Below are 25,857 nucleotides of genomic sequence, written 5' to 3'. Positions count from 1 at the left end.
CCTGGGACTGGGGTAGCAGGGGATGAGAGGGATTAGGAGATGGGGGGGACCCTAGGATTGGGGGGAGCCTGGGATTGGGGGGTAGCAGGGGATGAGAGACACCCCAGGGTTGGAGACACCCTGGGACTGGGGTAGCAGGGGATGAGAGGGATTAGGAGATGGGGGGGACCCTAGGATTGGGGGAGACTCTAGGACTAGGGGGGGGCCAGGACAGGGTTAGCTGAGGATGGGGGGGGTGGGGAGCTGGGGATAGGGGGGAGCCTGGGATTGGGGGTAGCAGGGGATGAGGGACACCCCAGCATTGGAGACACCCTGGGACTAGGGTAGCAGGGGATGAGAGGGATTAGGAGATGGGGGGGAGCCCAGGACAGGGTTAGCTATGGGTGGGGAGCTGGGGATAGGGGGGAGCCTGGGATTAGGGGGGAGCCTGGGAATGGGGGTAGCAGGAGATGAGGGATACCCCAGGGTTAGAGACACCCCGGGGTTGGAGACAGCCTGGGACTTGGGGTCTCAGAGGATGGGGGGGAGCCCGGGGCTTGGGGGGGAGCCTGGGAGCAGCTCTCTGCTCCGGTCTGGTTTTCATTAAAGCCTCTCGGCTCGGCCAAGAACCACAGCAATAAATAAAAGGCGAACAATGCTGCTCCCTCCTCCCCCGCCGCCCAGCCCGGACCCCGCGGGACCCGGGGCAGAAGCGCGGGGGGGGGGGGGGGGGGGGGGAGGGACCCGAGAGCATAAGAAGGGAAGGGAGGCAGGGCCAGAGGAGGAGAAGGGAGGCGGTGACAGCCCTGGGGATGGCCGGGAGGGCCCCCCGCGAGCCCCGGGGCCGCCGGGCTTCGGCTGAGATGTGGGGGAGCCGCATCCTCCTGCTGGGGATGCTGGGGATGCTCGCCGGGCGGGGGGATGCAGGAGGGCGAGGTAAGAGGGGTTTGTCTGTCCCCCCGGGGGTTTGTCTGTCTCCGTCTGGCCGCCCCGGGATGGCAGAAGGGGAATGGGGGGGGATCTGGGGGGATGGGGCTTCTCTAGGTTCAAGGGGAGGCTGATTTGGGGGGGATTTGGCTTCCCTGGAGTCAAGGGGAGGCTGATTTGGGGGATCCGGCTTCCCTAGGGCTGAGGGGAAGCTGTGAGCATCGCTCCCCGTGTCTGTATCCTGGGACAGCAGAAGGGGAATGGGTGTAGATTTGGGGGGATCTGACTTTCCTGGGATTGAGGGGAGGCTGATTTGGGGGGGATCTGACTTTCCTGGGGGTGACAGGAGGCTGATTTGGGGGGATCTGGCTTTCCTGGGATTGAGGGGAGGCTGATTTGGGGGGGATCTGACTTTCCTGGGGCTGAGTGGAGGCTGATTTGGGGGGATCTGACTTTCCTGGGGCTGAGTGGAGGCTGATTTGGGGGGGATCTGACTTTCCTGGGATTGAGGGGAGGCTGATTTGGGGGGATCTGACTTTCCTGGGGCTGAGTGGAGGCTGATTTGGGGGGGATCTGACTTTCCTGGGGCTGAGTGGAGGCTGATTTGGGGGGGATCTGACTTTCCTGGGGCTGAGTGGAGGCTGATCTGGGGGGATCTGGCTTTTCTGGGATTGAGGGGAGGCTGATTTGGGGGGGATCTCTCTTCCCTGGGGTCAAGGGGAGGCTGTGGGCATCGCTCCCTGCGTGTCTGTGTATCCCAGGGTTGTAGAAGGTGAAGGGCTGTGGATCTGGGGCGGGGGGCTCTGGCTCCCCTGGGATCGAGGGGAGGCTGTGGGCAGCTCTCCCTCCTTCCCTGCTAGGGATGCACCCCCCAAATTCCACCCCCCCAAGCCCCCATCCCAGCGCTGCCTGCGCCAGGACGGCGCGCGATGACTCTATATGGTCTGGTTGGGATGGGAGGGCTGGGAACAGGCAGCATCCCCTGAGAGAGGGGATGGATTCAGCTCCTCACCCCCAAAATCTCACAGACACCCCTCATTTCCCCATCCCGCGCCCCTCGCACCCATCCCAGCTCCGTCCGGTGGCCCCTGCGAGTGGAGCTGCCAGCGCTGCTGCTGCTTGTTTTGGGGTGAAACTTGGTTTTTTTTTTCCTATTGTGGAGGAAATACGTTATTTTCCCTAGAGGTTCCTATCGCTTTTCAACTAGAAGGGGGTTGCCAGGTTGAGTTCAGCCTCCTGGAGGCTCTTCCTTACCCCTGATTCCTTCCACAACCCCACTAAGAAGCTGGGGCTGCTGCTTTTCTGTGAAAAGCATGATTTTCATTGTTATTTTTTTTTAACTTTTGAGCTTCGCTGGGTTCTCTGCTGCCGACAAGAAAGTTTTCCAGCGACTCCGAGAGAGACCCGTGCGAGCCGCGCAGCTGGGAGAGGAACAGGGAGGGTGGTGGGTGCCAGAAATCTCTGTTTGGATGCTTGAGGAGATGGGAACGCTGCCCGCGTGGCGGCTGCCGCCTGGGCGCTGTGGGGCTCGTCTTCGCGCGTCCCCCAACTATGGGGCTGCCAAGATCCCCAATGCCGCCGTTCCCAAGAAAAGAGCTGGGAATGAGTGCGTTTTCCAGGAAAAACCAGGGAAGGGGTGGGTGGGAAACCCTCTCTATGCTACGTTTGGATTTATTTGACTTCGATCTTTAAGGCCCCATCCCATGCTCTCAATCTCTCTGCTTCCCGGCAAAAGCTAAAGTCAAAACAGAAAGAGGTTTAATATAATAACCAAGATTTTTTTATGACGTGGCCTGAAGCCCAGCCCAGTAATCCCTGCAGAACGGCTGCTCCTCGCGTCCCGTCCTCTCCCCAGACAGCGTGGGAGAAAGACGAGCTTTGCCGGGAGCGGCAGCGGCTCCTGCCCTTCTCCCTCGGTGGAGAAAATAGGATTTTTTTTTTTATTCTTTTGTCCCTGCTGGATCAAATGTGAGAGGTCTCACACCGTGCCTCAGTTTCCTCACCAAACTATGAGGCTGGGGGTTTGGAGGACCTCGCTTAAGGTTTTTAGAGGAGGTGAGGTGAAGGAAACTGAGGTGGTGCCACCACCTTATCTACAGTTATTCCTGGAATCTGATTAAATGCTATTTGTAATGAAGGCTGATTAAATGCCACAGTGCGATAGCAGGGGCCTCGTGGGAGAGATGTGGTCAGGCTGAGAAGCTTGATCCTAGAATTATAGAATCACCAGGTTGGAAAAGACCCACTGAATCATCGAGTCCAACCATTCCCATCAATCACTAACCCATGTCCCTCAGCACCTCGTCCACCCGTCCCTTAAACCCCTCCAGGGAAGGTGACTCAACCCCCTCCCTGGGCAGCCTCTGCCAGTGCCCAAGGACCCTTTCCATGAAAAATTTTTTCCTGTTCAACCCTCAATCTGCAGCTCCCAACCAATAACTCCGTCTTTTATTCTTTGTACTTTTCAACATCTTCATCTTTCCTCAAACCAAATCCCCCCCAACAGATGAACAGGGAGCCAAACCAAGTGTGGCCAGCAGGGCGAGGGAGGGGATTCTGCGCATCTGCTCTTCTCATGAGACCCCACCTGGAGTCCTGTGTCCAGTTCTGGGATCTCCAACACAAGAAGGAGATGGAGCTGTTGGAATGGGTCCAGAGGAGGCCACAAGGGCTGGAGAACCTCTGCTGTGAGGACAGGTTGAGAGAGTTGGGGTTGCTCAGCCTGGAGAAGACTATGGGGAGGCCTTAGACCAGCTTCTAGGGCCAGAAGGGGCTCCAGGAAAGCTGGAGAGGGACTTTTTCCAAGGGTGTGGGGGTGACAGGATGAGGGGAAATGGCTTTAAATTGGAAGGGGGAAGATTTAGTTTAGACATTAGGAAGAAATTCTTTACTCTCAGGCTGCTGAGGCCCTGGCCCAGGATGCCCAGAGAAGCTGTGGCTGCCCCATCCCTGGAGATGTTCAAGGCCAGGTTGGATGGGGCTTGGAGCAACATGATCCAGTGGGAGGTGTCCCTGCCCATGGCAGGAGGTTGGAACTGGATGGGCTTTGAGGTGCCTTCCAACCCAAACCATTCTATGATATGAAATTATAAAGCAATAAGCCCTGTTATTCCACTCCCTTAGTAAATAACTTCATCCTTTGTTGGGGAAGGCTACGAGCTCCAAGCTTTCACTGACAACATTTGGCTTGGCGAGGTGGTCCAGCCTTTGACATTTTTGCCAGGTCTTGTCCCATCTCCACGGCGTCTTCTGATCTTATTCCTCTTTCTCGTGTTATCCAGGCTTGAGTCATCGGGCGCTGCTTTTTCGGCTGCAATCGGATACAGCCACATTGTTTAGGAAAGCAAATAATCTTAGAAAGTCTTCCCGTCTCTGACGGAGCCAAGGAATTGCTTGTCCTGCTCTGCCCGGGGGAGCTGGGATGGCTCCGAGAAACCCGTAACGTGCTGCAGCTATTTTAGCTCCTCTGTTCTCTGCTCGAGCCCAGCGCTGGCTGGAAAAGATGATCGAGTTCTGGGTGATCAAACCATGCTTCCCCACGCCATAAATTGCAATGATCGATGGGTTAAAAGCATTAAGGCAAAAAAAAAAAAAAAAAGTGAGGCTTTTATTTATTTTATTGTGTGATTCATGCCACCCATGTACCAGCTGCTTCTCCAGACTGGATTTCAAGGGGTTTAGACCGTGGGTTTGGGATTTGGGCAGGCAGCGATGCTCCTGGGAGGCTTCTCCCAAGTCAGAGGTGATGGGATGAGAGGAAATGACCTCGAGTTGTGCCAGAGGAAGTTTAGATTGGATATTGGGAAAAACGTCTTTACTGAAAGAGCGGTGAAACACTGGAAGAGGCTGCCCCGTGCTGCGGTGGAGTCTGTATCTCTGGAGGGGTTCAAAACCTGTGTAGATGTGGTGTTTTAGTAGGGATGGTGGTGGAGTGTTGATGCTTGGACTGGGTATTCTTGGAGGTCTTTTCCAACCTTAACAGTTCTGTGATTCTATAAGCCTGGGGCGGCAATGAGGGTGCTGGCCTAGGGAGGAGCAATGTTTGGCTTCATGCAGGTGTCCACTGGATGTTGGTCAGAACCTCCAGTTCTGTCTGTTCACCCCATTTCTCCCTTAACATGGCTGGAAGGCCTTGCAAGTTCTGTTCACACGCTTACTGGGTCCTCCCTTTCCCAGGGCCAGCGTCCCATGGAGAGCGAGTCACCCCTCACTGGATCCTTGGGGGCCGTGCCAGACGTGCCGTCAGCCTGGATGAAAAGGTAAGGGCAGAGATGCTTCCTCTCCTGCACTGAGCACCTGGGTCCTGCACCTGGAGGGCTTCGTGGTGGGACCAATGGGATGAGGTTTAACAAGGCCAAATGCCGGGTCCTGCCCTTGGGGCACAACAACCCTGAGCAGCTCCAGACTAGGAGAAGTCTGGCTGGAAACTGCCTGGAGGAGAAGGACCTGGGGGAGTTGGGTGAACATGAGCCAGCAGGGGCCCAGGTGGCCAAGAAGGCCAATGGCATCTTGGCTTGGATCAGAAACGGCGTGGCCAGCAGGGCCAGGGAGGTTCTTCTCCCTCTGGACTCGGCACTGGTGAGACCGCTCCTCGAATCCTGTGTTCAGTTCTGGCCCCTCACCACAAGAAGGATGTTGAGGCTCTGGAGTGAGTCCAGAGAAGAGCAATGAAGCTGGTGAGGGGGCTGGAGAAGAAGAGGAGCGGCTGAGAGAGCTGGGGGTGTTTATCCTGGAGAAGAGGAGGCTGAGGGGAGACCTCATTGCTCTCTGCAACTCCCTGAGAGGAGGTTGTGGAGAGGAGGGAGCTGGGCTCTTCTCCCAAGTGACAGGGGACAGGACGAGAGGGAATGGCCTCAAGCTCCACCCAGGGAGGTTCAGGCTGGACATTAGGAAAAAATTTTTCATGGAAAGTGTCATCGGACCCTGGTAGAGGCTGCCCAGGGAGGGGGTTGAGTCACCATTCCTGGAGATGTTTAAAAGATGGGTGGATGAGGTGCTCAGGGGCATGGTTTAATGATTGATAGAAATGGTTGCACTTGATGATCCTGGAGGTCTTTCCAACCTAGTGATTCTGTGATTCTGTGACCTGAATGGCGGTGTTAGGTCTGCAGGACCCATGACAAGGATGTTGCGTCTGCAGGTCCCATCACCCCCGTGAGGTGATGAACAGGGAAGGCCGAGATTTCAGCAGTGAGTTAATTAAGCCTGGTTTTAAATATTGGTCAGTAGGAAGGATGACCAAGAACTACAAGATGAATGGAAAGGAGTTGGGAATTCTGGAGAGAGGAGATGTAGGTCATTAGTCAGACTGATGGTTTGGCCAGGACAGAGAGACCAACAGTGTTTTCTAGCAGGAAAGTACTGGAGGATTTAAGGGTGTTGTCCTTAGGAAGACTGTAAAGAAGCCGGGCGTGGGCAGCGTGGTAGAGAGGACATCTCTTCCCAGGGCAGCTCTGCTGGTTCTCACACTCTCCATCCCACCATCTCCAAATCCACTTTATGGGACACTCGTGGTGACTCAGGCTGGTTGCCCAGGGACGTTGTGGCTGCCCCCACCCTGGAGGTGTTCAAGGCCAGGTTGGATGGGGCTTGGAGCAACGTGATCCAGTGGGAGTTCTACCCCCGAGTGGCAGGGGGTGGAACTGGATGGGCTTAAAGTCCTTTCCAACCCAAACCATCCTATGATTCTACGACTCTCGCTTGGGTTTGGCGCCTTGCCGGGCTCTGGGGTCAACTGGCTCTGCAGCTGCTCATCGGCTGCAGCAGCTGGGATTGTCTTGGGGGCTGTGGTCTCGGTCAGGGCAGATCGAATGGCTTCCCAGCAAAACAAGCACCAACATGGATGTTTAGGGGAAACCGTTTTGTTTTGAGGGCTGAGCAGATTCACTTCTGAGAAGACTCAGCGCTGGGGGGTGACCTCTGGTGGCATCTCCCTGGATGAGGATGCAGCTTGGAAGCCACCTGAGATGCCTCCAAGTGAGATCTTGCTTCAGGCAGGAGATACTGAGGCGGGGAATCAGCCCTGCTTCCTGACAGTGAAGGCAGAGAAGGGGCTTTGCGCTGCTCTTTCTCCTCTGAGGGGCTGGGTGATGCCTTTTGCTGGGGGAAACCGGTAACACCACTCCCATCTGTGCTGGCTACTGGGAGTTGAACTTCTCCAGTAGCTGGAATAGCCCATCATACTGGGGATGCTGTGTCCACTCCCTGCCTAGCAGCCCTGGATCGCTCTATATTTAGGTTGGAGGGCACTTGAGACGGGGAGCGCGCGGCAGCAGGTTTATTTATACTCTTGCTAACGCCCCGTGGGCCAAAATCGCAGGCACGTGGGGGTTTGAGAGTCACTGGGAGACCCAAAGGGTCCTCGGGGCTCTGCTGGCCACCGGCTGGGACCAGGGTGTCTGGGCAGGTCCTGGTGTGTTTCCTGGCATCTGCTCTGCTGGCTCCGAAACAAGGAGGCTCCTGTTCCTCAGAGTGGGGGAAAGGAGAGGAGAGGAAGGGTGGTCGCAGCCAGGAGCCTGGAGGCTTCACTGGGGAAGGATGGTGGCAACCAGACAAACAATGGGGCAGGGATGAGCGGTTCCCCGCTTGCAGGCAGTCCAAACTGTCCCTTTATGCCCCGGTGCTGCTGACGTGTGGATTTTTTAGACCAATTTAGCCTGCCCCACCCCTGCCCATCTTCTCCTGCCCTCCAGCAAAGATCCTAGAAGTAAATAGCATTGTGGGATTGTCACCAGCTTGGCCTGTCTGTCCGGGCACGGCTGGCTTCTCGGATGGGATTCGACAAGGAGATGACATCTGAGTGTGTGAAATGATGGGTTCAAGCGTGGCGACAGCCCCAAGGCTTCTCCATCCCTTCCTCGGGGGCTGCTCCTCTGCGCGGTGGGTGGGATGCTGCGAGGTGGCCCACGCTGTGGTCCCAGGGGACATCGCTGCGTTTCCTTTCCCACCTCCTAGAGGAGGGAGGTCAAGCCAGAGGGAAGAGGAGGAGGATGGTGGTGGCTCTGTGGTCCCATCGTGTGCGGGCTGGCACGACGCTGAGCAGGCTGGACCCTGCCCCCCCCCACCTTCTACACCCTCCTCTCTCCTATTGTTCAGGGCTGAACTCCCCGCGGGCTCCACAGCTCCCGGCACACATGGAAGCGATTTCGGAGAGGCCAGGGAGGAGGTCGTGGGGACCCTGATTGCAAACAGCTCCCCCGTCACCACCAGAGTAGGGTGGGATCCTACCCCACTGCTGGCAGCGTCCTCCTCCCACTCCTTCCCCTTGGCTACCAGAGGTGACCGTGGACTTTTCCGACCCTTTGGAGCTGGAATCAGAGAATCATAGAATCACCAGGTTGGAAATGACCCACCGGATCATCGAATCCAACCATTCCTATCAAATACTAAACTAAACCATGCCCCTCAGAAAGTAGAAGAAATAGAAGTTGTGCCCAGAATCCAGGTCTGAGCATCCCACCAGTATCAAGCCCCAAGGCACAGAAGTCCCCAGTCCCCATCCTGGGGATCCACCCAGCACGTTGTGCTGCCTGTGGTGTTCCCTGCTTTATTCCTTCCCCTTTGTAAATGCTTTTATTTCCAAGCCTGGTTTCTCGCTGCCTTCACCAGGAGCAGGGTGTCCTGGAGCTCTACCTGTGTGAACCTCCGCTGCCTCCCAAGGTCACCCCTTAGTGAGCTTTCCTGTTGCTGTAGCCAAGGTGAAACCCCACCTGGAGTCCTGCATCCAGCACAGGATGAACATGGACCTGTTGGAGCAGGTCTGGAGGAGGCCACGAAGGTGGCCTAAGGGCTGGAGCACCTCTGGTGTGAAGAAATGCTGAGACAGTTGGGGCTGTTCAGCCTGGAGAAGGCTCTGGGGTGAACTTCTTGCAGACTTTCAATGTATAAATGGGCTTTTAAGCAAGGTGGAGTGAGGGCTTGTAGTGACAGGACAAGGGGCAATGGTTTTAGAGTAGGTTTAGACAGGACATAAGGAAGAAATGTTTTACGACGAGGGTGGTGAAACCTTGGACCAGGTTTCCCAGAGAATTCATGGCTGCCCCATCCCTGGAGATGTTCAAGACCAGATTGGATGAGGCTTGGAGCAACCTGGTCCACTGGGAGGTGTCCCTGCCCGTGGCAGGGGGGTTGGAGCTGGATGATCTTTGAAGGTCTGTCCCAGCCCAAACCATTCTGTGACTCTATAAATCATGAGGACTGAGGAGCCCTCGGGCAGAGGAGCCCCCCAAACTCCCTCAAAGTGTCTCCTGGCACCTTGTCCCTGCAATGAATGTGCTTTGAATGTGCTGGAATGTGCTTTGGCACCAGTGGAGCATCCTTCCACCCACCGCAGGCTCGTCTGCTGGGTCCCTGGAGCAACCAGCATCTCCCTGTCCTGGGGATGGGACACTCCTGTTCCCTTCATCCCTGCCAACGAAGGGCCTCTCCCTGGGGAGCATCACTTCCATGTGGGGTCACTGCCCTTCTCCAGGAGGAGGAAGGGAGGAGAAGGACTCCATGGCTCTGGGTGGGATGCAGGTGCTGAGGACGCACCCCCCTGCAATCTGTTTCCTGCAGGGAAGCCCTTTTCCCTTGGCAGCTCATGGTAGGACTGAGCAAAGCGCGATGTGGTCCCTGAGCCAAGTTGGCTTTGAAACAACCAAAACGCGGTCTCTGCTTCCAGGGCCTGGATTCCCCTGGTTCCTCCATCTCACCTGGAGCTGGCCTGCCCCCAGGATGCTTTTCCAGTGAGAAGGTGGAGCAGGATGTTGTCCTTGAGGTCTCAGCTCCCAGTGCGCCTTTAGAACGAGGCGCTGCAGTCCTCAAGCCGTGCTCTTCAAACCCTGACTCTGCTGCTTGGATCCAGCTGCCTGGGGAGGACCTGGCTCAGCCGTGGTGTTCCAGCTGCAAAACCCATCACCAATCCTCTACGGAGCATCTCCTGGTGACTCCCAAGCCCCGTCTTCCTTGTTACATCCAGGCTTGCGTGTGCTTTCTTAGGAAGTGAGGGCTTGTGGGACCTGCACGAGCAGATGGCCGGGCTCCGATTTGAACGTGGCTTTTGGGTTTTGGCTTAACTGGTGATTTCCCAAGGAGCTCAGAGCTCTCTGAGCCCGAACCTGAGTGAGCTGCTCTCCTGCAGGACAGTAAGAGCTTTCAGGCAAGGGTGGAGGAGGGAGCCTGGGCGAGAAGCATGGCCAGGAGCCTCAGAAAAACCGAGATCGTCTTTCTTCTCAAGGAGTAGCACAATCCCCTTGGCCTCAGCTCCTCTGCAAACATCGCTGTGGTTTTTCTGATCAGCGGATTGAAAAAGAAAAATAGACTCGGAATTAGCCCTTCTGGGCTGCTCACGGGCTGGGTCCTGGCCAGGACAGCTTCATCCCAGATGGTCTTTGCCTCTCACAGCTCAGTCTCTGGTGGGACTGGCTTTGCTGGGATGTCCTGGAGAGGGGCCACCACCTCCACATCCATCCAGGGATGAGAGAAGGTGGTTCCTGCAGCCCGTGGTGAGAAGTGGTGCATTCGATTTGTGGCTGCTAGAGAAAGGAGGTGGTGATGGTGTTTGGGTGGAGGAGGATGGTGATGGAGCCTGGGAAGATACTGGAGCCCTGGATGGTGCTGGAGCCTGGAAGGGTGTTGGAGTCCAGGAGGATGCTGAAGTTTGGGATGATGCAGAACCCCAGGAAGATGCTGGAGCCTGGAAGGGTGTTGGAGTCCAGGATGGAGCTGAAGCCTGGGATAACGCAGGACCTCAGAAGGATGCTGGAGCCTGAGGTGATGCTGGAGCCCAAGAAGATGGTGGAACCTACGATGATGCTGGATTCCAGGAAGCTGTTGGAACCTACGATGATGCTGGAGCCCAGGAGGATGCTGATCCCTCCTCATTCCTGGTGCACATCTTGGCAGGCAGCTCTTGGGGACTCAATTGCCAGCTGGAGTCAAGGCACAATTACCTGTGTTTAATTAATGCAATGATATTTTCTGGCCTTAGAGTTGGGTTATTTGACTCCTGCCTCCCACGAGTGGTGCTCGCACCCTCCTTCTCCTCCCTCTTTTTACTGCTATTTATTCTCCAGGGGCTGAGCTGGTTTCAGCCCATCCCAGCTGAAGCCGTTATCAGTCCCCTTAGGGGAAACTGAGGCACAGGGATGGGGTGAGCTTGCAAGGCATCACCTTGTCGGGATTGGACACAGATCCCATGAGTGGCTTTTTGTTTCCCAGCATCTGGAAGCCTGGGAGATAGGATGGTGCTTGCATGGAGAGGATAACCCTGTACACATCCGTGTCTCTTTAAGACGGCAGCTGGGAAGAAGCGTTTTTGCCAGTAAAGGCTCTTAAGTCCAGGCAAGGAGTAATTGCTGGGGAATTCAAAACCGGGAAGGGACTTGGGAGGAGGAGGAGGAGGAGATGGGCTGTGGGGAGCGGGTGTTGGGGAGCTCAGAGACGGGGAGAAATAGTCTCAAAAAAGAAAAAAAAAAAAAAAAAGGAGGGTGGGAGGGGGAAAGGAGGAAAACGGCAAGAAAAATGTACAGACCATGTTTGGCCAGAGAGTGATGTTTGTATAAGATCATGTTCTAAAAATACAGCCCGTTCCCACCATCAATGAAGGAGGGGAGCCCTCTGCCCCAGCTTCCTCCTCCCAGCATCACCCAGGGCCCCTCAAAGGGAGTGGGGACTGTGGCCGTGGTCGTGCCGAAGGGGCTCGCTGGGAAGTGGCAGCAGAGCCTTGGACTCGTCTCGCTTGGCTGTTGTGTGTTTATTCTTAAAGAAGTGCTGTGTCTGGTTTCCTTTTTTGGAGCTGGGAAGATGGTGTTGGAGGCAGAAGGGGGTGTTCAGTCTGACTTCATCACCATGTCCATGTGCTGGGGTGATGGGCACCTCCCCATCATCAGGGAACACAGCAGTAAGGGCTCAGACCATGGGTCTCCTTGGGGCCAGAAGCATCCCCGTGGGCAATTTGAGCAGCTTGGAGGGGTGCCTTCATCCCTAGAGCTCACTTTGGGGTGCTCCTCCAGGAACATCCATCCTGGGAGCACAAACCCCATGTCCTGGGGTGCAGAGGTGGTGGGACCCAGCTGTCCTGCACCCCAAAACGCTTTGTCCCATGATATTGCTCCTTAAAAATATGATGGGTCCCCAGAACAGTGATCCTGTGGCTGCTGGGCAGAAAGGAGTTTGAAGAGAGGAGGTGGAGGTCCTGAATCAGACTGATGGTTTGGCCAGGACAAGCATCCCTGTGGCCAATTTGAGGAGCTTGATGGGGTGCCTCCATCCCTAGAGCTCAGTTTGGGGATGTCCTCCAGGAACATCCATCCTGGGAGCACAAACCCCATGTCCTGGGGCGCAGTGGTGGTGGGACCCCCAAACTCTTTGTCCCATGATGCTGCTCCTTAAAAGCTTGATGGTCTCCAGGAGGGTAGCCCAGGTTCCCTGGTGCCCGGGATGCAGGGTGGGGATGAGGATCCACGAGGAGCAAAGCCTTGCTGTCAGTCTCCATAGGGATGGATGTGGAGAGCAGGATTTGGCCTCTGTTTCAGCCCAAGCTGAGAATCCTCCCAATTTACCCCCTCCCCGCTGCATTCCTAGTGACTGGCTGCAAAACCCCGTGATGCTACGAACAGCCAAAGCCAGAACCTTGCAGAGGCAGCTTCTTCCTCTCTCCCTTCCCCTCCAGAGCTGGGAAAACCTCACCAGCTCGCGGCCAGGGCCCTGTGACGGATCCTGAGCGCGGGGCCAAGGGCTGGCAGCTGGCTGGATTCCCTGCATCCGTCATGGATGAGGAGGGAGCGAGGGAGACGGAGCCACCCGCGCCAGCTGGGTCACAAACCGAGCCAGGGCGACACTTGGAGTGTCCTCAGCGCTGGGGAAGGGATGTGAGGACATTGGAGGAGGGCAGCACTTGTGGGCTCCAGCCCATCCCATCCCATCCCGTATGAACGAGCCGTGCTGGTGTGCGTAGGGTTCCCATTTACGCCATCCAAAGTGAAGGAGTGAGTAAAACCACCAGCATCCTGAGGAAACTGAGTCAATCATTTCCTCTTGCTGCCCCAGGGTATTTTTAACAGAGCAGGTATCCGGTGCCCCGGGCGGTTGCGGTTTTATTTCCATACCCTGCAGGGGTGCATGCAGGTGCTGAACCCCCCAGGGACCAGGCTGTGCTGGATCCGGCTCAGGATCTCTGGTGGGATGGAGCCACGGGGGGACAGAGCACACAGAGTCTGTGCTTGGGGCGCTTGGGGCAGCGCTCATAGAGTCATGGAATGGGTTGGGTTGGAAGGGACCTTAAAATCCATCCTGTTCCAAGCCCCCTGCCATGGGCAGGGACACCTCCCACTGGATCAGGCTGCTCCAAGCCCCATCCAACCTGGCCTTGGACATCTCCAAGGATGGGGCAGCCACAACTTCTCTGAGAAACCTGGGCCAGGGGCTCCCCACCCTCATCGTGAAGAATTTCTTCCTAATGTCTAATCTAAATCTTCTGCCTTCCAATTTAAAGCCATTCCTCCTCATCCTATCGCTCCAAACCCTTGGAAAATGTTCTTCCCCAGCTCTCCTGAAGGCCCTTCAGGTACTGGAAGCTGCTTTAAGGTCTCCCTGGAGCCTTCTCTTCTCCAGGCTGAACAACCCCAACTGTCCCAACGTGGCCTCCTAGCAGAGGTGCTCCAGCCCTTGGATCATCTCCATGGCCTCCTCTGGGCCTGTTCCAACAGTTCCATCTCCTTTTTGTGTTGGGGATTCCAGAACTGGACCCAGGACTCCAGATGGGGTCTCACCAGAGAGGAATAGAGGGGCAGAATCCCCTCCCTCACCCTGCTGGCCACGCTGCTCTGGATGCAGCCCAGGACATGGTTGGTTTCTGGGCTGTGAGCGCATGTTGCTGGCTCATGTCAAACATCTCATCCCCCAGCGCTCCAAGCCCTTCTCCTCAGAGCTGCTGTCAACCCTGTTGTTCCCCCAGCCTGGACTGAAACCGAGGATTGCCCTGACCCAGATGTAGGACCTTGCCCTTGGCCTTGCTGAACCTCATGAGGTTCACACAGGTTCCACTTCTCCAGCTTGATCTCATGACCTTGTATCTCATATTAATTCTCTCTTGCTGCCTTTTCCTTGGGGAGCTGCCAGCAGAGTTGTGATTTGCTGTCTCACCCTCGCTTTTGGGGGGTAAATAGCGGTGTGAATCCTCTTTTATCCTCTTTTTATTCATATGAAATAAAGCAGGAGGGTTTATTTCTTGCCTTGCACGGGCTTGCGGCAGGGAAGGGAGCAGATGGAGCAGATCTAGGAAGGAGAAACCGAGATGCACCCTGAGCTGGGGAGCAGCTGGAGACAGGGAGGTTCAGAGGAGATGGTGTCAAGGAGCAGTGGGTCCAGGAGCAGTAGGTCCTACAAAAACTTGGACAGGCACCACGCTGGCAGCATCCTGGGCTCTGTCTTTCCTAACCTTGTGCCTCCTTTGCTTCCTTCGCAGGTGCCGGCGCCTGCCCAGGCAAAGGTGGCCGTGAAGGCTGAGGGCAAAGAGCTCATCCTGGTGCTGGAGAGGAACCAGTAAGTGTTGGGGCGGGGTTGGGGAAGGGGCATTGGGTATCCCTGGCACAGTCCCACCTGGAGCAGAAGGATCCAATTGAATGGATTTAAAGGGGAATGGGAAAGATTTAGATTGGACATTAGGAAGAAATTCTTCACGATGAGGGTGGGGAGACCCTGGCTTAGAGAAATCATCGCTGCCCCATCCCTAGAGGTGTTCAAGGCTGGGTTTGATAGGGCCTTGAGGAGCCTGGTCCAGTGGGAGGTATCCCTGCTCATGGCAGGGTGGTGGAACTGGATGGGTTGAAGGTCCCTTCCAACCAAACCCATTCGATGAATCTGTGATCCTGGCTGCCCTGCCCTGGCTTTCCTGTCCATGGGGGAAGGGATGGCTTGGTGTGGCTTCCTGCCAGCTGCGGCTGATGTGGTGGTTTGGGTTGAAATGCTCCTTTTTTTCCACTGCCCACACCCTTGTTGTGCAAGAAGCAGCCCTGGCTTGATGCCACGGTGCAGGATCCAGTGCACGTGAAGGCCACGTGGGATCGTAGAGTCATAGAATTACCAGGTTGGATAAGACCCACTGGATCCTCGAGTCCAACCATTCCCATCAATCACTAAACCACGTCCCTCAGCACCTCGTCCACCTGTCCCTTAAACCCCTCCAGGGAACATGGCTCAGCCCCCTCCCTGGGCAGCATCTGCCAGTGCCCAATGACCCTTTCTGTGAAAAATTTTTTCCTAATGTTCAGCCTAAACCTCCCCTGGCGGAGCTTGAGGCCACTTGACCCTTTCTCGACTCCTTCTTTTACTTGTTTTGGCTGTGGGTGTCAGCAATGTCTATGCTCTGTAACGCTCACCCAGCCTGGCATCCCCTCATGCCAGGGCTGGAGCATGAAGAGCAATCATCTCCATCTCTTGCCCTGCTCTTCTTGACCTTCTCCCTGATTCCTTGAGGCATTTGTTCCATTTTGGCTTTGGATCAGAGAATCGTAGAATGGTTTGGGTTGGAAGGGATGTCAAAGCCCTTCCAGTTCCAACCCCCTGCTGTGGGCAGGGACACCTCCCACTGGATCAGGCTGCTCCAAGCCCCATCCAGCCTGGCCTTGAACACCTCCAGGGATGGGGCAGCCACGACCTCTCTGGGCAACCTGGGCCAGGGACTTGCCACTCTTATCATGAAGAGTTTCTTCCTAATGTCTCATCTTAACAGGCTGCCCAGGGAGGGGGTTGAGTCACCTTCCCTGGAGGGGTTTAAGGGGTGGGTGGATGAGGTGCTAAGGAGCATGGGTTAGTGTTTGATAGGAACGGTTGGACTCGATGATCCAGTGGGTCTCTTCCAACCTGGTTATTCTGTGATTCTGTGATTCCCTCTCATCCTGTCCCCTGTCCCTTGGGAGAAGAGCCCAGCTCCCTCCTCTCCACAACCTCTTTTCAGGGGGTTGCAGAGAGCAATGAGGTCTCCCCTCAGCTTTCTCTTCTCCAGGCTAAACACCCCCAGCTCTCTCAGCCGTTCCTCATCAGGCCTGTTCTCCAGCCCCTTCACCAGCTTTGTTGCTCTTCTCTGGACTCGTTCCAGAGCCTCAACATCCTTCTTGTGGTGAGGGGCCCAGAACTGACCCCAGGATTCGAGGAGCGGTCTCACCAGTGCTGAGTACAGAGGGAGAAGAACCTCCCTGGCCCTGCTGGCCACGCCGTTTCTGATCCAAGCCAAGATGCCATTGGCCTTCTTGGCCACCTGGGCCACTGCTGGCTCATGTTCAGTCGCTGTCAACCAACCCCCCCAGGTCCTTCTCCTCCAGGCAGTTTCCAGCCAGACTTCTCCTAGTCTGTAACACTGCAAAGGGCCAGCAAGGTCATGCTAGACCTCAAATCTTCTTTCTTCTGAACTGGGAGACATAGTTGGCCTCCAAAACCATCCTTTGTGTTGTTTTCCAACAAGGCCTTCTCCTGTTTTGGAGAAGAAGCCACATCTTGCCTTTCCTTCCCTGAGGCTCTTGGTTCTTGACCTGCCCTGGAGAGGACATCCCAGCAGTCTGAGCTGTGCTGGGACTTGCTGTGCCCCTGGTTGGGGGATCATCTCAACCCTCCCAGCTCCCCCCATTCCCAGGCACAGTGTGGAGGCTTTTTCCTCACCGTTGTCCTCAGACAAGCCATCCCCATGCATGTCCCCATCTGCACTGAGCAGGTTCTTGTCTTGCCAAGCTGCCCACGGGTTCCTTTCCAGGACCCAGACTGAGCTTCTGTCTCCCTTCTCCGCTGTAACTGGAGTTACTGGTGCCAGGCACCCACTTGCAGGCGGGCTGGGTAGCCGGGAATGTGCCCACAGCGACATTTTTGAGGCCAAACTGGTTGCAAAATAGAAACTAAGAGGCGGGAGGGCTATTCTGGGTCCGTCTGCTCGGTTTATTTTCTTCTGCCGCAGATGAAAATGTCTGGGACTGAGCCAAACCCCACAAATTCAGGATAAAATGGTCAGCAGGGTCAAACCTGTGGTGGCTGCAAGCTCACAGGGGGGTTGCCCATCACCGTGGCATCTGGGCAAGGTGGTGCAGGTTTACTTGATGTGGGAAGCTCCATTCTCCTTCTCCTTCTCCTTCTCCTTCTCCTTCTCCTTCTCCTTCTCCTTCTCCTTCTCCTTCTCCTTCTCTCTACTTGAGGAATTTAGTACTCCCAAGGAGGGTTTGGTCCCTTGCCACAAGAAGGATGTTGAGGCTCTGGAGCGAGTCCAGAGAAGAGCAACCAAGCTGGTGAGGGGGCTGGAGAAGAAGAGGAGCGGCTGAGAGAGCTGGGGGTGTTTATCCTGGAGAAGAGGAGGCTGAGGGGAGACCTCATTGCTCTCTGCAACTCCCTGAGAGGAGGTTGTGGAGAGGAGGGAGCTGGGCTCTTCTCCCAAGGGACAGGGGATAGGACGAGAGGGAATGGCCTCAAGCTCCACCAGGGGAGGGTCAGGCTGGACATTAGGAAAAAATTCTTCACAGAAAGGGTCATTGTTCCCTGTCAGAGGCTGCCCAGGGAGGTGGTTGAGTCCCTTTCCCTGGAGGGGTTTAAGGGATGGGTGGACGAGGGGCTGAGGGACATTTAGTGATTGATGGGAATGGTTGGACTCGATGATTCAGTGGGTCTTTTCCAACCTGGTGATTCTATGATTCTATAAACCAGATCCCTGAGCACCAAATCTACCTGTCTTTTAAACACCTCCAGGGATGGGGACTCCACCATCTCCCTGGGCAGCCTCTGACCATGCCCAAGAACCCTTTCAGTGAAGACATTTTTCCTCATGTCCAATCTGAACCTGCTCTGGTGCAACTTGAGGCCATTTCCTCTCTTCCTGTCCCCTGTCACTTGGGAGAAGAGACCAGCACCCACCTCACTACAACCTCCTTTCAGGCAGTTGTAGACAGTGAGAAGGTCTCCCTTCAGTCTCCTTTGCTCCAGGCTAAACTACTCCAGCTCTTTCAGCTGCTCCTCATAACCCTTGTTCTCCACCCCGTTCCCCAGCCTCGTTGCTCTCCTCTGGACGTGCTCCAGCCCATCTAGTGCTTGACACAAAGTCTCGGTGCAACCTTGTGCCAGGTCACCCCGAGCACCTCAAGTGTCCTGTCCCTTCTCCTCTCTCCGCAGGCTGCTGGCTCCGGGCTACACCGAGACGCACTACACTGCAGATGGGCAGCCCGTGACGGTGGCTCCCAACCCCACGGTGGGTTCTAGGGGGGCAGCTGTCGCTCATCTCTGCTTTTCGGGGTCTCCTGGGCACTTGGGATGAAGCCAAAGCCCCACCGGGACGAGGTGTGGTGTTCTGGCTGGCCAGCATCGCCGGCGCCTGGCGCAGGAGGAATGCGAGCAGCACGCGGCTCCTGTATCTCTTGGCCACGAGACAGCACCTCGGGAAATAAACACACAGGCAGCGCCGGCACGAGCAGCTCTCGCTCTCCCCGACGTCGCCCCACCGGCCATTTGTCACCCTTCCAGCTGTCTGTGTCCCTGGCTGAACCACCGGAGCCAGCCGCCTCGCGGCTCCATCCCTCCCTCCCTCTCCCCTACGGAGAGGGACATCGCTCGCCTGGCTGGGAAACACAAAACGAGTGGATTTTTGGGCCAGGAATGTGAGGTTTGATGCTGTCCAGCCCTGCGTGGTGGTTTCTAATGGAGGTCTCCATCTCCCCTCTCCCAGGACCACTGCTACTACCACGGGCATGTCCATGGCTACGGCGATTCCTGGGTTGTCCTCAGCACCTGCTCGGGAATACGGTATGGAGACACGTATCATAGAATCATAGAATCACCAGTTTGAAAAAGACCCACTGGATCATCGAGTCCAACCATTCCCATCAATCACTAACCCATGTCCCTCAGCACCTCGTCCACCCGTCCCTTAAACACCTCCAGGGAAGGTGACTCAACCCCCTCCCTGGGCAGCCTCTGCCAGGGACCAATGACCCTTTCCATGAAAAATTTTTTCCTGATATCAAACCTGAACCTCCCCTGGAGGAGCTTGAGGTCATTCCCTCTCGTCCTGTCCCCTGTCACTTGGGAGAAGAGCCCAGCTCCCTCCTCTCCACAACCTCCTTTCAGGGAGTTGGAGAGAGCAATGTGGTCTCCCCTCAGCCTCCTCTTCTCCAGGCTAAACACCCCCAGGGCCCTCAGACTTGTTCTCCAGCCCCTTCACCAGCTTCGTTGCTCTTCTCTGGACTCGCTCCAGAGCCTCAACATCCTTCTTGTGGTGAGGGGCCCAGAACTGACCCCAGGATTCGAGGAGCGGTCTCCCCAGTGCCGGGTCCAGAGGGAGAAGAACCTCCCTGGACCTGCTGGCCACGCCGTGTCTGATCCAAGCCAAGATGCCATTGGCCTTCTTGGCCACCTGGGCCACTGCTGGCTCATGTTCAGTCGCTGTCAACCAACCCCCCCAGGTCCCTCTCCTCCAGGCAGTTTCCATCCAGACTTCTCCTAGTCTGGAGCTGCTCAGGGTTGTTGTGCCCCAAGTGCAGGACCCGGCATTTGGCCTCGTTAACCCTCCAACCTTGTTGCAGTGGTTGCCACTTCGGCATCTTCGGGCAGTCACAGTGGTTTTAATGCTAAGGGTGCAGTAGTTTTGTTGATGGAGCCACCCATCTCTTGTCTCTGACCCCACCCTGGGTGTGGACCAAGCTGTGGTGAAGCGAGTTGTGAGGCCTCAGCGGGGACGTAGGGAGTGGAGCGAAGACACCACAGGAGCCATCAGGGGCTGCTTTCATTACCAGGGGCCTGATAGTGCTGAGCAGCAACATCAGCTACTACCTGAAACCCCTGGGTACCCCCGAGCTGGGCCACCACGTCATCCACCGAGCAGAGTACTTGCCCATCCGAGGTGGCACCTGCGGTCACGGTGATGATTTCGGGAGCAACATCGCTGACATCGCTCGGCTCTTCCAACCGGTGCAGCAGCGGGTAAATCCATCTTGGGGTGCTTTGCTCGTGGAGGGGCCTTCTGCACCCCTGCTCAATGCTTGTAGCTTGTGGCCTGGTGCCCATCACCCTGGCATCTGGGCAGGTTGGGACACGAGGGGTCTGCGGGAGCAGCTGACCTGATTTGAGCTTGGGCAGGAGACCTCAAAGGGAGGACGTGTGGGTTGGGTAGCAGTGCTGGGATGTGATAGGAGGTGACACTGGGAATTGCACTTCTTGCCTCGTGCCTCAGTTTCCCCTCTCAGCTGTCCCTCCTGGGCAGCTCTGCGGTGCATGAGGAGCCTGAGACTCTCAGAGCCTTGGACTGCTCACTCTTTTGCTCCTCTCCACCTTGCTGTCTGGCTTGCAGGCAAAGAGAGATGCCTGGAGGACCATGAAGTACATGGAGCTCTTCATCGTTGCTGATCACACACTGGTGAGCGCTGTGAGGGGCAGAAACCTGGACCCTGTCAAAAAAAAAGCCAGGACCTCTTTCTGTCTCCCTCCCTGCTCTGCCTCTTATGACCCTTTCCCCATCCCTATCTTTCTGCAGTACAGGAACCAGAACCTCAACCTGGGCCTCACTAAGCAGCGCATCGTGGAGATCGCAAACTACGTGGACAAGGTAACAGCCTGTGAGAGGGACCTGCTGGTCTCTGTGACCATCTCCATCCTGCCCAGGGCGTGTGAAAGCACCTGAAGTTGGGGCCAACCTGGTGGTGGCCCTCAGGGACTGTTCGTCTGTCTGTAGAGCCAGGAGTTTAGATGGCAGATGTGAGCACGGGGTGGAAAATGCTTTGCCACCCATGGCTGAGCTGCAGCAGTGAAGGGTGTGGTGGTTCTTGTGGTGGCTGGAATCGATGCTGCCATCCTGGACACAAGGAGGGACACTTTCAGGCATTGTTTAGCTGATCGATGGCAACGTGCCACCCTCACTGGCTCCTGCATCCGTGCCTGTGCCTGTAGATCTCATACTTGCAGGAGGATGTGGGACAAGCGTGTCCCCAGGTCTCCCAGCTGGATGGAAAGCATGGAGGCCCCACCAGCTGAAACACCATGGCAGGTTTGGAGGGTCTAGCCCCCATCCACTCTATCCCTGTCCCCTCCTTGCAGTTTTACAGGTCTCTGAATATCAAGGTGGCCCTCATCGGCCTGGAGGTGTGGACAGAACGGGACCAGTGCGCCGTCACCAGTGACGCCAACACCACGCTCTGGTCCTTCCTGCAGTGGAAGAAGGCGCTGAGGTCACGCAAGAAGCACGACAATGCCCAGCTGCTGACGTGAGCACCCTTGTAGATGTTGGAGCATGAGTCTCCCACCTTGGACTGGGGTCTCCAAACTACCCCACAGGTGCTAATTGCTCCTCTGTTCTTTCTGGGCAGAGGGAAGACGTTCAGGGGGACAACCATCGGCATGGCCCCGCTGGAGGGGATGTGCAGCGCTGATAACTCTGGAGGTGTCAGTGTGGTAAGAGGGGCATGGGGGTCCCTGCTGCTCCTCCCAGGCTGGGGGACCCCATTGCCACCCTGTCTTGCTGGGTTTCTTCATGGTCTTGGAGGACCAGCCACCCAGGCTTCGTCCTGGTGTGCAGTGTGAGAGCAAAAAATGAAGCTGGTAGCTCCTTACTCCTCTCAGATGTTGGCCAAGTAGGGTGAGAAAGGGCTGATTTAAAGGTTTCCCACCCCATGTACATGCCCAGCAGTGCTGGGATCTCCTGTGTTGCTTCTGCCTCTTGCATGGAATAGCCCTGCTCATTCCCTGCTTACAGTCTCTGGTTTTGTAGAGTCATCTCCACCCCAGATAACTCTTCTCCTCCTCCTCCTGGGAGGTGACTTGTGGTTCCTAGATGACCTGTGTTCCCTAGGCAGGGTGGTGGTGTGGGGCACCAAGGTTTTGGGATGCACCTTCCAAGGCCCCATGTTTTCAGCAGTTGGCTCCAGCAAAAGAGCTTCCCAAAAGACTCGTGGGACTTTTAGGAGACCAAACCTCACTTCTGCCATGAACCATTCCAGGAACCAGTCTCCATCCCTCTCTCTGTCCCTCCCATGGAATCCAGTTGCAATCTTGGGGTTGTTGTGCTCCCTCCATCACTCCAACCTCATTCCCTGCTGTGGAATCACCTTTCTCCTTAGGCTGGACATTAGGAAAAAATATTTCACAGAAAGGGTGATTGGTCCCTGTCCGAGGCTGCCCAGGGAGGGGGTTGAGTCACCTTCCCTGGAGGGGTTTAAGAGACGGGTGGATGAGGCGCTGAGGGCCATGGGTTAGTGATTGATGGGAATGGATGGACTCGATGATCCGATGGGTCTTTTCCAACCTGGCTATTCTATGATTCTATGATTCTGTGCTGATGCATTCCCCATCCTTGTGTAGGACCACTCGGAGCAGCCCATTGGAGCAGCCGCCACCATGGCCCACGAAATCGGCCACAACTTTGGCATGAGCCACGACAGCGCCGGCTGCTGCGTGGAGGCCACCCCGGAGCAAGGCGGCTGTGTCATGGCAGCGGCCACCGGGTAAGTGGTGATGGGGAACAGGAGGCATCTCAGCAGGTTCTGGATGTCGTTTGCAGCCGGGTGGGCTGGGGAGAAGGAAGGGGTCCTGCAAGGCACTGCGGTGGGCACAGTGGCCATCGCAAAGGGGGACCCAGCTGGTGGCTCTCCCCATTTTCCATGTACATCCCAATTCCATGGAATGAGAACAACGCAGCACCCAGAAGCAGGCAGGGCTGGTGGCTTTTGAGGAGTAGCAGCCCCATCCTGAAAGAGCTAAAGATGGAGCGATGAAGCTGGTGAAGGGGCTGGAGAACAAGTCTTATGAGGAGCAGCTGAGAGAGCTGGGGGTGTTCAACCTGGAGAAGAGGAGGCTGAGGGGACCCCTTTCAATACTGGAAGCTGCTCTAAGGTCTCCCCAAAGCCTTCTCTTCTCCAGGCTGAACAAGCTCAACTGTTTCAGCCGTCTTCCTTCTTATTTTTACTCCACATGGGCAGGAAACACATTTCTGACCATGTTCAGCCAGTCTCTATTTGCACATTCGTGCTCCACTTTCTGGTTGCATTCATCTGCTCACCCTCCCATAACTCGCATGGATTTACAGCTTTCCCTACAGCTCAAGAAATTTCCCCCAGCCTTCAAAATCACTTTTAGAGAAAGCCCTCTGCATCATCTCGGAAATGAGATGTCTTAACATGAAATAAAATTCTTTTTTAGTGATAGGAGGAACTGAAACCAGCACTGACTCTGCTTCCTTCTTCTTAATCTATCACACAAACCCCCACAAATGTGCAAAATTATGGAAAAACCGTGCTCAGAGCTTCTCTAGAAATTCACCGTTTCTTCCTTCTCCTCATGGGAAAGGCCAGTTGGGCCTTAGAGAAGTGACTTGACATGTAGTAGGCTCTGATTTCATTTTTTTTTTGCTGCTCAGGCCTTGTGAATGATCTAATATGATTTTTTTGGTGTTTCTTTTCCATTTTTCTTTAATTTTTATGAGATTGATGGGTTTTTTATCAGTTTGAAGCTGAAAGAGGGGAGATTGAGATGAGATCTTACGAAGAAATGTTTTGCTGTGAGGGTGGGGAGGCCCTGGCCCAAGTTGCCCAGGGAAGTGGTGGCTGCCCCATCCCTGGAGGTGTTCAAGGCCAGGTTGGATGGGGCTTGGAGCCGCTGATCCAGTGGGAGGTGTCCCTGCCCATGGCAGAGGGTAGAACTGGATGGGCTTTGAGGTCCCTTCCAACTCAAACCATTCTATGATTCTCCATCCCAACCTCAAAGGTGCTTAAATAGCCCCGAATGGGTCTTTCTTATTAGTGGTTTGGTGACGTCAGGTAAATATTTAGCAGACCTCCTGAGTCTGAGTCACTGCAGATGTGGAGACCTTCCTTGTGGTTAGGACGGGGTGGGTCTGTGGTGTCTGTCCCACATGCAGAGGATTGAGGTGTCACAGGAGTGACACCTACTCCAGCATCGATCTGGGAGAGTCTGCAAGTGCTTCCTGGGCTTTGAAGTTGAAACCATGGGGGCTTCCAGTCTCCAAGAGTTTTCTTACCAGGGAGGTTTAGGCTTAACATTAGGAAAAAATTTTTCATGGAAAGGGTCATTGGGCACTGGCAGAGGCTGCCCAGGGAAGGGGTTGAGTCCCCTTCCCTGGAGGGGTTTAAGGGATGGGTGGACGAGGTGCTGAGGGACATGGGTTAGTGGTTGATGGGAATGGTTGGACTCGATGATCCAGTGGGTCTTTTCCAACCTGGTGATTCTATGATTCTGTGGAGGGCTGATGTTCTCAAGGTGGCGTATGGAAGCTTTGTTTCTCCACCCCATCCCATTCTGGTGGGTATTTGCATTCGATGTGGTGTCCCTGTGTTGTTTACCTGATGCGCAGCCATGCGAGCTGAAGTGGGGGATGTTCACGAAATTGATGCATCCGTTTGAGAGCGGCGTCTGTTCTTGGAAGGGTTTGTGCCAGTTTGCCCGTGTCCTTATTTCCCAGCTCTGACTGTGGTTTTCCACCTTCTCCTGCTTCCGATCATCCCGGTTTCCACCCCTCCCCATCTGTCCCCTGCGCAGACACCCCTTCCCTCGCGTGTTCAGCTCCTGCAGCAAGAGGCAGCTGGAGAACTACTTCCAGAAGGGAGGTGGCATGTGTCTCTTCAACCTGCCTGACACCAAGGACCTGGTGGTGGGACGGAAGTGTGGCAACGGCTTTCTGGAGGAAGGAGAAGACTGTGACTGTGGGGAGGTGGAGGTACGGTGCTGGGTTCTGCAGCGCTTTCCCGCAGAGGATTTTGCAGCTCAGCTCAGCTACTTGGTGGCAGGTTGCAGCCCATGAGGAGCAGGGTGTTTCCAAGGGAAAGGGATTTGCTGGTCGCCACAGGGACTCCACCCCCATCTCACCTTCCTTAATCCATTTAACCTGGTCCTGGCTTTCTTCTTTGTCCCAGAGCGCTCAGGTTTTCCTCACCCCTCCCCGTGCCTCAGTTTCCCCATTGACAAAATGAGAAGAGCGATGCTGTGATGGGCGGAAAGGGCCTGGGGGCAGCAACGGGGAAGGGATGGACTTGCTTAATTGCTGGTGTCTTCTGCTCATGCAGGAGTGCACCAACCCATGCTGCAACGCGCACAACTGCACGCTGAAGGCGGGGGCCCAGTGTGCCCACGGCGACTGCTGCCAGAGCTGCAAGGTAAACCTCTCACCCTCCCCTCCACCATTCCCACCCACCTACCTACCCATGGGATGAGCAGGGAGATGCAGCCCGACCATTCTCTTGGGATTCATGGACTCAGTGTCCATAGGGTCAACCCCATGGGGCCAAATGAGAATGGTTGTGCCTAAACTCATGTCCACAGGAGAGTCTTCACTGGCTGCTTTGTGGCTGGGGACCAGCCGAGGAACCTGGCTTTATGCCACAACCCCATGTAGGATGATACTAAGCTGGGTGGAAGCGTGGATCTGCTGGAGGGCAGGGAGGCTCCAAAGGGATCTGAACAGGCTGGACCCCTGGGCTGAGACCAATGGCCTGAGGTTTAACAAGGCCAAATGCCGAGTCCTACACTTGGGGCACAACAACCCTGAGCAGCTCCAGACTAGGAGAAGTCTGGCTGGAAACTGCCTGGAGGAGAAGGACCTGGGGGTGTTGGTTGACAGTGACTGAACATGAGCCAGCAGTGGCCCAGGTGGCCAAGAAGGCCAATGGCATCTTGGCTTGGATCATAAACGGTGTGACCAGCAGGGCCAGGGAGGTTCTTCTCCCCCTGGACTCGGCACTGGTGAGACCGCTCCTCAAATCCTGTGTTCAGTTCTGGGCCCCTCACCACAAGAAGGATGTTGAGGCTCTGGAGCGAGTCCAGAGAAGAGCAACAAAGCTGGTGAGGGGGCTGGAGAACAGGCCTTGTGAGGAACTGCTGAGAGAGCTGGGGTTGTTTAGCCTGGAGAAAAGGGGGCTGAGAGGAGACCTCATTGCTCTCTGCAACTCCCTGAAAGGAGGTTGTAGAGAGAAGGGTGCTGGCCTTTTCTTCCAAGTGACAGGG

General features: G+C 55.8%; 1 protein-coding gene across 1 annotated transcript in view; it reads left to right on the top strand.

The window, feature by feature from the left end:
• The first annotated feature begins 768 nt into the window (after positions 1 to 768).
• The window catches only part of ADAM33 (ADAM metallopeptidase domain 33), a 37,469-nt gene continuing 12,380 nt past the window's right edge, over positions 769 to 25,857 (top strand). The window contains exons 1-13 of the mRNA XM_069856621.1: positions 769 to 915; positions 5,083 to 5,165; positions 14,354 to 14,430; positions 18,031 to 18,106; positions 18,581 to 18,657; positions 19,647 to 19,833; positions 20,201 to 20,266; positions 20,384 to 20,455; positions 20,944 to 21,110; positions 21,213 to 21,297; positions 22,204 to 22,346; positions 24,397 to 24,574; positions 24,921 to 25,010. Of these exons, the coding sequence (XP_069712722.1) occupies positions 792 to 915; positions 5,083 to 5,165; positions 14,354 to 14,430; positions 18,031 to 18,106; positions 18,581 to 18,657; positions 19,647 to 19,833; positions 20,201 to 20,266; positions 20,384 to 20,455; positions 20,944 to 21,110; positions 21,213 to 21,297; positions 22,204 to 22,346; positions 24,397 to 24,574; positions 24,921 to 25,010 (1,425 nt within the window). The 5' untranslated portion in view covers positions 769 to 791. The remainder of the gene's footprint in view (positions 916 to 5,082; positions 5,166 to 14,353; positions 14,431 to 18,030; positions 18,107 to 18,580; positions 18,658 to 19,646; positions 19,834 to 20,200; positions 20,267 to 20,383; positions 20,456 to 20,943; positions 21,111 to 21,212; positions 21,298 to 22,203; positions 22,347 to 24,396; positions 24,575 to 24,920; positions 25,011 to 25,857) is intronic.

The sequence above is a fragment of the Phaenicophaeus curvirostris genome, chromosome 4 (genome assembly GCF_032191515.1).
Source record: "Phaenicophaeus curvirostris isolate KB17595 chromosome 4, BPBGC_Pcur_1.0, whole genome shotgun sequence".
Classification (NCBI taxonomy): Eukaryota; Metazoa; Chordata; class Aves; order Cuculiformes; family Cuculidae; genus Phaenicophaeus; species Phaenicophaeus curvirostris.
Note: the sequence above shows the minus strand (reverse complement) of the source record. Positions and strands in the feature narration are given on the sequence as shown.